This window comes from Micropterus salmoides, unplaced genomic scaffold, assembly GCF_014851395.1.
Source record: "Micropterus salmoides isolate LMB-PRFRI ecotype aquatic unplaced genomic scaffold, ASM1485139v1 Ms_hic_scaffold_6, whole genome shotgun sequence".
In the NCBI taxonomy this organism is placed as follows: domain Eukaryota; kingdom Metazoa; phylum Chordata; class Actinopteri; order Centrarchiformes; family Centrarchidae; genus Micropterus; species Micropterus salmoides.
Window position 1 is genome coordinate 12,263,106 of NW_024044348.1, and position 12,041 is coordinate 12,275,146.

A 12,041-nucleotide genomic window follows, 5' to 3' on the forward strand; every position below is an offset into this window, starting at 1 on the left:
GAAAACACTTGACATCTTCAGTCTGATTTAAATACATATTTATTTCTCATATTTCCAAATAAAACCAACAGAATTTTAAAGCACAATTAAAACAGCTGTAACAGACAGTTCTCCACACATAAATAATGCATTCACACCTCAGAAAATAGAGCAGTCCCGTCTGTTCCCAAAGAAAAAAGTTTCTGTGAGGAAAACGGAACGTGTTCAAAGGCTTGAGTCTATCCACCACTTCTGTTTGAGGTGAGCTCATACAGGGGTAAACACTGATGAGGAAGGCCTGAATATACTTTCCAATGATACTATTCTAGGATCGGATTGAGAACATCAGAAGCGGTTAGCAAGTCTAACAAGCTAATCCTTCTGGAATTGCTTAGCTGTATGTATGTGTGTGTGTGTGTGTGTGTGTGTGTGTGTGTGTGTGTGCGCGCGTGTGTGTGTGTGTGTGTGTGTGTGTGTGTGTGTGTGTGTGTGTGTGTGTGTGTGTGTGTGTGTGTGTGTGTGTGTGTACATATGCAGCAGGTGGGTTCTGTACAGCAGCTTCAGAAGCATAAGACGAGTGGATGGGCATGTGTGCTTGGATGCTTTTTACCGCATAACAGATGCTGCTCTGCGCTGCTAAATATCCCAGTAAAACTGTACTAAACAATCACAATCAAAATCGCATATCAATAAATAAAAAGGCAGAGACATGACACTTTTGTTCAACATGGTTTGGTAAAAGCAAAAAGGTAAAGAGAGGGGAGAAAAAAAGCAATGAGGTTGTGATAGTGTTCGTGTGAGCATGTATGTGTCTGCATCTGAGACAGGGCTTCGGGTAAACACAATGCTCCTTTATATGTCCTGGTATGACGTTGTCGGGGCGGTGTAGTCCTCCTCATTGCTCCTGCGAATAAGAAGATAGAACATGTTTAATTTTTTTTCTAGATTTCCACAGTTGAAACACATTTTAATATGACTGCACACACACACACTTTCCTCTCTTTCTATCACTGCTTAACCGCTCACCGCGTGTGAATAATGGATGAGCCTAACCAAACCGCCGTATTGTTCTCCGTCACAGCTGAAGGCTCACCTGGCCAGACAAGTGCCTCAGAGTACAGCACACCAATGTCCTGAGCTCAATCATAAAGTTGAACTTTTAAGTTCACTCTCTTAGAAAAGCTACTTCAGAACTGCAAGCCGTCACAAATTCCTTCATTGAGAAGAATCTGTATTTTATGTCCAAACTATTCACAAGGTCGAGAGAACAGTCCAGCGGGCAAGGATTACAATTAAGAAGGTGAAGAAATATGAAAGGATCAAACTCAGTAGAGGATGAAAAGGAAGGTTTTACACCATATCTTTGCAGGACAAATATAAGGGAGGAAAGAGAAGAATAAAGACTAAAAGAATGTTGCTAAAGAGCTATTGCTTTTTCTTTGAGTAGAAAAATCCTGATGGATGATGACAGGATCAATATTTCAAACTAAGAATAACCCCCCACAAGTGCTAAGTGCTGTTTGGTCTTTTAGAGGCCATTAATGGAAACAGTGAACTGTTACGACATATTCCAAACTTAATCATTTTTATTATCAATCTATTATCGCTGTATCCTCTATTACATTCAATATTTTTTGATCATATATTTACATATTTAACAACTTAACATTTTAAGTTCTTGTTCTACTTTACTATAAACTTTTACGATTGCAATAAATGTAAGTGACAGAAGGGATGTCTTTGGATTAAAAGCAAGCTGCTGGATTTCACAGTTTTGAGTTTGCGGAATAATAATATGTGATCACTTTCAGGCTAAAATCCTTCAAATATAAGTTCATACAGTGAATTTATAGTTACTGATATCAAACTATTATGAACATGAAGGGAATGTATCACTCAACAGTGAACAGTCAACTATTCCCAATAGTTTAGCTTAAGAGGTTTGTGGTTTGTTTCATCTTAGGGAGGAAGCCAAACTGGCATGCAGCCTGTGTTTGCTCTAGGACTGCGTTTAAACAACGGAGTGATGTGGCTGTATTCAGGGACAAAGCTTTAACACATTGCTCAGCTTTGCCTCAGCTGGTAGGTAAACATTTAAAGAGAAAATAAAACTTTGTCTTGCTCATTTACTCAAGGCTCATGCCTTTGTAAAACACAGGTCTAGAGCTACTGGCACATCGTGACAAAATTAATAGGAAATGCTGAACAGTCAGTGGTCATACAACGATGAAATATGTGCTGCCATATTGTCTTGATACACTGGCTGATGGTATTTTATTGGTATTTCAAACAGAGAAGTAGTGACTGTTCATCACATTATGTTAATAAAGATAGCTGCCTTGAGGATTTCTTGTCGCTTAAAGACAACAGGATGTAGGACAACACAATCCTTGTATTATTCTACGGTTGAATTATAGGGATATGATATGAACTCAGTTTCAGTAGATTAATGTGATTAATTAGACCTTCCTTATTCTTTCAGCAGAAATCGGAGATCTTAAAGTTCTATAAGATGGTTTCCGACCATCAGTGATAAAAGAAATCAGATATAAAAAGGGACAGTTGATGCCAGTTCAGCTGCCAAAATGGTTAGGTTATGTTCCCCTGAGGCCCACAGGAAGGAAATTAACATAACAGCTGCTACCGGAGGAGCTGAATCCATTCAAACAAATTATAGTATGAGCAAAACTCTTTTAGAGAGCCTGAAGTGGAAAAACAACTATACTCTACATCTGTAGAGGACACTGCTGCAGTGTCACTCAGTCCTGCCTAAACTGATAGCAGCAAAGCCTGTTTCTCTACCTCACTACTGAGCAGATGTAAGAGCGTTCTCTGTCTCAAAATGTAGTGTCAGGAAGACATGCTCAAGTCTGATTCAGCAGGCCAAATCTTCCTAAATGCCAGACTGTTGCTTAGCGTGGCATCTGACTGGTGCAGCAGAACAGCGAAACCCTGATTCCCATCTTCGATCGTCATTCTCTGAAAACATTTTCACGTCCCTGCATTTGGTCTCTGTTCTTGCTGATTGGGACTTATGACAATCACCTACTGAGCTCAGGGATGAGAGTCTGGGTCAGACTTCCTACAAGCATTTCAAGGCTAAGATGATCTTTAGTCCCTTTGTAAGTCTGTGAGCTGAACTGTGGCCATCTGCTTTTTGGAAAAGGGGCAGTGACCAGCAACAAAACACCCAAGACAAATGCTGAATTTATAGCATACTTACAAATATATCCTGTCTCCAAACCCTTATAGAAACGCTACCAACACAACAAATACACCAAAGTTCAGCAAGCAGAAGAAATGATTCACCATTTATGACCCCCATGTGGCTATTATCCAAACCAAGAAACAGTAGCACAATTTGCTGCTGACAGGTACCCATCATTTGTATGACACAAATGTTAGCTATCACACCCAGAATTAACAATATGTGATTAAATGCCATATTCATTACTATAAGGAAGAACTAGTCCAGGTGACTTACTTTAATTTGGTCAAATCAGAAATCTAATCACTGGCAATGTGTTCACAACCTGGTCTGAAAGAGTGTACACCAAACATTTGCACTCAGAGAAAAGAAGCAGCGGTTAGCTGGGGGTTGTTCAACACCTCACCTTACTTCCTCTTCCTTCAGCCTGCGTGCTGCCTGCTTTGACTGTTTAATTTGCAAGTCCAGTCTATGTAAGAAGTCTTTGGCTGACAGCTCCTCTGTTGGTTGGGGTTTGGAGTCTGCAGGGGGCGGGGAAGGGGAAGGCGAGGGTCCCTCGATATCCTGCGTTATTATACACGGGGTATCTGCCTCCTGGCATGCTGCTTCACCGTCCCCATCAGGAGACTCCAGAGACAGTCCATTAAATATGTAGCGCTTCTCTGACACCACAGGGATGTTGAGGCTGTTCTTCAGAAAAATGCAGTCATTGCTGAACAGCTTATTGGCTCTCTTGACTTGCTCCATCTGGCACATCAGGGTTGACAGAGGAAATGACAGGGTTAAAATAGTATGATTAATTCTATGACTAAATTACCACCTTTCTTGTTTTGCTCCTTTGCAGTTTAGCTTAGACATTAGGACCAAATCACCCCATAACACCTTGTATAAATGTGTGGTGTCACAGATATCCAAATATGGAGCTGTTTTTATTTTGTCCATCTTTGGCCACAAGATCTTAACTTTGAGATTAGGGTTGGAGATCAGGTTTGTCAGCAGCTGTTTTAGCATGCTAAATCCAATGGATAGGGAAACCTATGCACACAAGATCTGATTTAGTAGATACTGGTGCAAAATTTTATAAATGTGCCTTTACTTAAATCAACCATTTAACACACAGTGGGCTTTTGGGGGCTAAAGGCAGTCTGGGGAACTTGGGCCCTGGGGCAGTTGCCACTTTGCCAGGTTGGTAATCCAGCCTCAGCTGGAGAAGTATACATGCAAACTTAATAAATCTTTCAGTTTCAGTCTGTGGTCTGGGCTGCTTTGACTGTTCTGAGCAGGGGCATGACTGGGAATATGAATAGTTTCTGCTTCTGTTCTCCAGCTCCTTTTTGTGTTGCATATACTGTGGGCTCTCAGAGCTGGCATCACCTTTCACCACACTGGTGTTGGCACATGCTGTGAATATTAAAGTAAAATCGAGAAGTAACCCCTTAATCCTACTAGATGAAGTGAAATACAGTAATACTCTTAATGTAATGGGTCACAACTTCCTTCACAACAGCATTTCTAAAAAGCTCTGTCTGCTGCTGCAACACCTCAAAGGCTATAATGTGATATTTCTGTACTAAAGATGACTTTGTCCCGTGGACTGACTTTAAAGGGGACAGATCCTGACAGATTAGTGACTTCATAAGCAAACGTGATGTAGGTACACATTATAGAGAAAATATAAGTGATGTTGTGGGTTGCACCTCTTATCTGTCATTGAGGGGGAGTGCTCAAAAGAATTAACACTGATTTTATATTGCATCAGATCTTCTTATCAAGGTGAACATCAAAGCACAAACTAGCATTGCAGTGGCTGTGTGGCAACCTTACCGTAACACCGTATTTGAGAGCAATCCCTTGCAGGGTATCAGTGTCTGTAACCCGATGCTCAATGTATTTCTCCCCCAGAGAGGCCGTGACGCTAGCTGTGCTTCCGTACGAGCGGATCTTGGTCCGGGCCAGGCTCTGGGACAGTTCGCTCTCTGACTCGGAACCAGACCTGGACCGAGGGAAGATGGGCTGGCCAAGTCTTCCTCCTCCATCCCGCATCGGCAGGACGGGCGAAAACTCCGCCATCTTCTCTTGAATAAATAAAGAGCCCGCTGGCCTCTGTTTGTTTTAACGCGCCGGTTGACCAGCTGCAGCAAAGAAAATCGCTGATTTAGGCGGCTGGGAGATTCCCATGTCCGGTCATGTTCAGCATGTCAACCCAGGGGATAAGAGACATGTTTCGGGGACCACTACCTCACCGCTCGCTTTGTCATAGATACGTTATGTTGACGTAAAAACGTACAGGACGCCTTGACGTCCAGGAGGAACAACAGTAATACAATTTCCGGTGACACTTTCAAAGTAATTGAAGATATTGATATGATAGTGACTAACATTGGTTGAAACTTTTTTAATGACACTGAAGTGCAAGTAATTGGAATTTGCTAGAGTAAACTAAAAATGTAATCTTACTTCAACTGAAACACCAACATATTTTCTAGAACTAAAATCTATGAATCAACCATTCCCGAGAAGCTAGACATTCATGAGATATGATAAAGTGCAGTATGGAAAGACAGATGCTGTTGTAGGCCTAGTCACCTGTTTGTAGTGACACATTTAATTAGTATTTTTGGCCATTTAATTAATTGCAGATGTGTTTATTAATACTGTATGCACAACTAAATCACAATATAAAAAAATTCGTCGCAAACTTAAAGGGGACAGTGCTTTTGCGTTGGCAGCCATGAAACTGTGGAATGCCCTTTCTCTTATCATTAGGTAAGACTAAAACAACTAAACCATTAGGCTTCCTGTCTGATTTTAAAACTTGTCTTAAAACCCATCTCTTCAATCTGGCTTTTGACCCTTGAGGATGACACTTGGAGGAACTCATTTGTTAGTGTTTTTAACTGTATACATTATATGTATGTGATAACCTGTAAATTGATGTTTGCTTTTAATCTTTGTACAGCACTTTGTGCAACTTCGGGATTGCTGTTAAAGTGCTCTATAAATAAATTTTCATTGATTGATTGACTGATTGAATATACAATAAAAAGGGACCTTAAGGTAACATCTATTACCTAATCTTGAGGCCATATCTTGTACAGGAGCCCAGAGTTAAGTTTTAAGGGCTTTGTTGTTTCAGTATATGTGCTTAGGCTAAATGTTGTATTTTAGTAATTTAAATGCGTGTAATAAATTAGCACAAATTATTGATCATTAACAAATACAAAGCTGGTCCAGGAGTTTGGACTCAATAGTAGTGCTGGTTATCCCTTTTGCCATATTGACCTTGTAAATGAGCAGTAAAATAATCTCTCCATATATAGCTACAATGAAAGTTCCTTAGATCCTACACTGAGCTTATCATTAGATAACTCATTTTTCTTTTCGGACACATATATGAAGGGGGACTGCACAGATTCTTTCACATTGGGTGGAAACATTCAGCAGGTCTTTGTGACCACTAACCACTACATGTGGCATCTGAAGCCGGTGCTGTTAAATGCAGGATCATTTTGGATGGCGCCTGTGAGAGGAAGCTGGTTAACAGTCTCATGATCAACCGTTCATAAAAATAACAACGTTATCACCGCATGGAAAAAGCTATAAACATGGGATTTTCCTGAGCTGGGATTTCAATCTCATAAAGTCAAGTGAGGACCTTACTGTTTATACAGTAATTTTTCCATATTCACTGGAATCATATTGACATCAGTCACGCAAACAAAACATTTACCCTTTATTTTTAGAATTGAAAGGAAGAATGTAAATTAAGTGATGTAGTAAAAAAGATGGAGAAAATCAAGCAGAAAATTATTTCAATCTTCTTACACTCCATCGACAGTGTATTGAATAAGGGCTTTGCTGTATGTTTTTTCCATTCAAGCCTTTACACTTTGCACTTGTGGCTAATTTTGATTTGACTTATTTGGTTACGCCAATAATTACATTGTGATTGTCAGGTTTTCAGTAAATTGGTGTTTCCATTGTATTACACTGACAAGAGTAAATTACTTTTCCTGCAGCAATAAATTATTATTTATTAAATTATCTAATCTTTCTTGTTCTCTATAGGGTGGGATGAAAACCTGAGAATTATTGTCAGATATCAACCTGCAGCCTGCGACAGGTCAGTTAATCATTGTACAGCGGCAAATGAAAGATGAACAACAAGATAAATCCCAGTTAAATCTCAAGTTACACGATAGCCAATATGTGTACTCGGGCAGGACTCTCATTATGTATTCATTACTGGATGGTAGCTGGTGGAAATTTTCACTGCCTCCTGTTGTTGTCGTCTGTGCACTCTGTGGAAGGCATGATTATTCAGAAGCCAGAATGGTGCTGAATTCCCTGAGGTTGTTTTCTCCTGTTTGAATCACTGTGTTAGGAAGTTAGAAACATGTGCTTACTTACTCATAGAAACACAGTGCTTGCAGGGGAAAGCAAGGATGGTACAAATATTATTAACACACTCATTTTAATGTAGTGTTGGTGAAATTTAGTAATGTGGGGAACACAAAGACTGCAGGTGCTACTTTGGGATGCACAGGATGTATCTCATGTACCATGAAATATAACTTGCTGAGGAACAAACACTGGGATGCAACAAGAGGATTCATGATCCCTGAATGATTAATTTATTCAATTAGTCTCTCTTGGTTATAGATTATGCTGTGGTAATCTCACTGTCTGGCATTTTCTAATGGAAATCAGGTCATTAAACTTATGAGTACAAAGAGAGACCAGGAGGAGGGAGCTTAATTCATTAATTATACACGATGTTCTCAATGTAAGATGACACTTTTTAGATTGAATTGTGAATCAGTTCATTATTTATATTGTATTTGCTCCACATCTTTGGTCTTGACTTATCCAACACACATGGGTATAGGTAGGTATAGGTTAAGAGGAGGAGAAGCAACAATCAATGCTTTTTTAAGGTAAAGAGATCACAAGTCTAAAACGATCCAATTTGCCCCCGAAAAAGTTAACTGTTTTTTAAAATCTATATCTATATTGAGCTCTAGTCAGGAGTCAAACCAACAACAGGAGACTTCAATGGCAGACTTAACTACAGTAGGAATCAGATTACTTCATTAACATCGCCCCACCCTCTCCTTCTCTTATAGGCAAAAACAAACAATGAGGGAGGAGGCGCAACCACACTGTAAGTCATCTGTCACAACGTTACTAAGACAACAATCATATGAGCCACCTCCTGATCCAACTGCACCCACAGGTCTTGGCAGAGAAGATATTGCAATCAGTGCAATATCACTCTTGCAATCAGTTTATCACGAAGGTGGCTACATCTGATTTAGCCTGTAGGGCTTCAAGGTTTATTGTGTTGTGAGGACCGAGGTTCATTTCAGTCTATAACTGTTAAAGAAAAATAGACCATGTTGAAGTTAAAAAAAGATATTGACATTATGTGCTCCTTGTGATGTGATGTTCATGTAGAAACAATAGCCCATTTATTGTGGCATTGTACTTATACCAAGAAACTGTGGAAAGATGTATGTAGATTTGTGATTGATAATATTTACAGTGATTTTGAACTACTGTTTTTGGTTTTGTGAATGTTGAATGTAAGCTTGAAGACAATTACCTTTGATTAACCTGATAATAATTTTTGCTAAATATTGTATCCACAAATGTAAATTTACTAATGCCAAACCAATATTTACCTTACTCAAGAAAGAAATTAATCTATATATAGGAATGATAAACTCATTCCAAAACAAGAAAGCTATCAAAACGGTGAATTTATTTACTTTACACAATATATTTGTAGATTTATAACCCCCGCTCCTTTCATTTTGTTTTGGTCTTTTTTTATTATTATTTATATCTTTTTATGTATTCATAATATTTTCCTTGATGTGTTTTTATTCCCCTGGCAAGTTCTCTGCTCTGTACTCATACTGTTTGTTTTTGAACTGGAAAAAAAATAAAAATAAAAATAAATAATAATAATTAAGCGATTCACATGGGAGCATTTATGCTCCAATTATACACAGATAATTTAAAAGTTCGCTGTTGTTTTATCATGAAGTTTTATACTGTTGTTTTTGGCTTACAAAAAATGAAATGTATTCATCTACATGAGATTAATGTTAGGATAATGAGGTTGGATAGAGGTATCGATCTATTATCAATGTCGAAACATGATCAACGTGCAAATATGGATCATTTAGTTATTTTCTGACCCCTATTGGACATTTTATAATATTGCACTTGGTCCCTAATATTTTCAACCACTAGATGGTGCCATTTAATCACTCATTTGAACGTGCTTGTCATGTATGAGTCTACTACTCAGATATGTATGTTATAATATTTCTGAAGTTAAGAAAATCCACACACTTCAGAAGAATCTGAGCGTCTTTGTTGAAGGGAACTGTTTGATTTGCTTATATACAGACTAATCATAGTATAGAACTTCTTAATCTGGACACTGAGCAACAAAATGCTACAGCGATCCACTCCTTCAAGGAAAGTTGGTTCAGATGTCCACGCAGTTCTTTAAATTGTAAAATTCTTATTTTCACACCCACAGAGAGGATTTCAAGAGCCAGCTATTGTTTTATAGTTCTGCTAATAATTATTTTCCCACTCTGAACAGGGATTTCACTGGTGTTTTCACTTGGCTGAATATGTTTGACATTTTGAGACTGAGACAACTTGCTATTTTTAACAAAAAAGGAAGGAAAATAAATACAACAGCATTACTTTGGATGCCTTGTGATCGAGATGGCTGTTATTCCTGATGAAGCCTTTTTATATACATTCATGGTTGAAGCTTTTGTTTACTATAGGATGCAGTTTTTATTCATTAGGACTACCCATGGCGTATCATACATCTTCCCTGAATTCAAATTTGAAAGAAGTAATATTTCCACCATCACTTTTTATGCACTGAACAAAAGTAAAGTCTGATCAGCATCTTGACATGCCACACCTGTGAGGTGGAGGGATTATCTTGGCAAAGGAGAACTAACACAAATGATTTGATTTGAAAGATTTGTGAACAATATTTGAGAGAAATAGACACAGAAAGTCTTTGACTTTAGCTCATGATGAATGAGGGCAAAAACTAAAGTTTATAATTTTGATCAGTGTATACAGTGACCTGTCTGCTATTGCTAATAGTTAGATGAAGTACACTTAGCCAAACAGTTTGCATGTCTGCAATGAGACACACTCACAGATGTCGCTTACTTCTCAAGTTTCACTGCTTTCATTTAGGACAATTACATAGCCCAGTCAGGTATGAGGTCTAGTTTGGGAGACACCATCCTTTGCTCTCTTGGTACTGATAACATGTCAGCTCTAATAATGAGGAGTTTCAGCAATGCCCAAAAGTGTATGTATTGAGATGATTTCTATTTATTTCTTACCTAAAACATGGGTGTAAGTTCAGCTTGGCACTGGCTTTCCACTAAAATAAACATATTACCTGTGGTGTAGTACTTGATTCAGAGGGACTGATTGACTCACTCCTTTTACCTGTTTGTGAATACAGTGCGAGTGCCCTTCCCATTCTCTCCTCTCTTGTAATCTGTGAGCCTTTGTTTACCAAGCGCATGAGGTCATGCAAGAGAGGGACTGCTGTGAGTTTTGTTCAGGGCTGGCAGGGCTAACTACAGCACTCATTCTGATGGAAAAACAACTGTAGGACAGCACATGAACATACCTGCCAATGAGGAAAAAAAGCTCCTGTGTGAAAGCTGGTGGAGAGAGTGAAGAAGGGGAGGAGCAGAGGTTTGGGGATTAAAAACACTGATACATATGACTTAAAGTGTTCTCAGATAAATATGTCAGCACAAACATTTTTCGAGAGGATGAGGAGACAGACACCTGTACAACATCTGCTCCCTTTTTGCATCACATTCATGTGGACACAAGTCGACTCTGGTGTTGGGGCAACATACTAAACCAACCTTGACTAACAGCTACAACATGTCTCCATTTTGTAATAACCTCTGGTAATGTATAGTCAGCATGCAAGCTATGTTTAATATGACCCATGAATATGTCCTTTATAGGCACTGTCTTTATAGACTCCCTCTTTTACTTAAAACGACACATAACATCCTATTTATGACAGTGCTTTCTGAGCATCAACCTCAAATAACGACATGTACTAGAAACTGTTAGTTAAAGTCTTTTTTTTCCACATGCGGAGGAGCAGTGCTTATTAATAGTCATGATCTGAGGGAATAGTTGTTCTGTACTTACATAAGCACACAGATGTGTATTTTACTTTCAGATTCTGATTCTAGGATTGGATTTTTTCTTTGAAATTATGCCTCCTGGTGTGATTAACAGACATGATATAAACCTGCTGTTCACATTCTCTCTATTCTCACAGAGTGGAAACACTTGAGTCATTCACACACACACAACGCCCCTCCTTCCCCCGGCCACAGTTCACTGCCAGCAGTGCAGAGTTTTCTCTGACAGCAGCTCACCGCAGTACTCTGGCACAGGAAACCCAGAGAGGGATGTAGTCATATACATTACATCATCTCTCAGGCATGTGCAAACAATCTGAAAAACTGGATCTGATTAAAGGGTCCGTATGTATACACCACCTAGAGTAGGATACCTCTCAAACCAAAAGGCCTGTCTATCAGTCATTAAAAATAGATTTTGAATTTGAGATTTTGACCACAGCCACTTTTAAATTCCCCTCAGTAGTTAAACACAGAGTCAGGCCGTTAGTTGTTCGACCGCTCTCGTACAGACTGAAATATCTCAATGTCTGTTACAAACATTCATGGTCCATAGAGGATGATGATCCTTTTGACTTTGGATAACCCACTGACATTTTCCTTGGAGCCACTGCCAGGTT

General features: G+C 39.0%; 1 protein-coding gene and 1 long non-coding RNA gene across 2 annotated transcripts; one reads left to right on the forward strand and one right to left on the reverse strand.

The window, feature by feature from the left end:
- Positions 1 to 21: 21 nt before the first annotated feature.
- lysmd2 (LysM, putative peptidoglycan-binding, domain containing 2) lies at positions 22 to 5,455 on the reverse strand. The gene is made up of 3 exons (XM_038701786.1): positions 5,012 to 5,455; positions 3,594 to 3,934; positions 22 to 883 (listed from the first exon to the last, which is right to left on the reverse strand). The coding sequence occupies exons 1-3, from the start codon at positions 5,255 to 5,257 to the stop codon at positions 832 to 834; spliced, it is 639 nt and encodes a 212-aa protein (XP_038557714.1). The 5' UTR covers positions 5,258 to 5,455; the 3' UTR covers positions 22 to 831.
- A 382-nt stretch (positions 5,456 to 5,837) lies between these two features.
- LOC119890490 lies at positions 5,838 to 9,130 on the forward strand. The gene is made up of 3 exons (XR_005442237.1): positions 5,838 to 5,953; positions 7,256 to 7,310; positions 8,314 to 9,130. It is a non-coding gene; the product is annotated as an uncharacterized LOC119890490 (long non-coding RNA).
- The last annotated feature ends 2,911 nt before the right edge of the window (positions 9,131 to 12,041 follow it).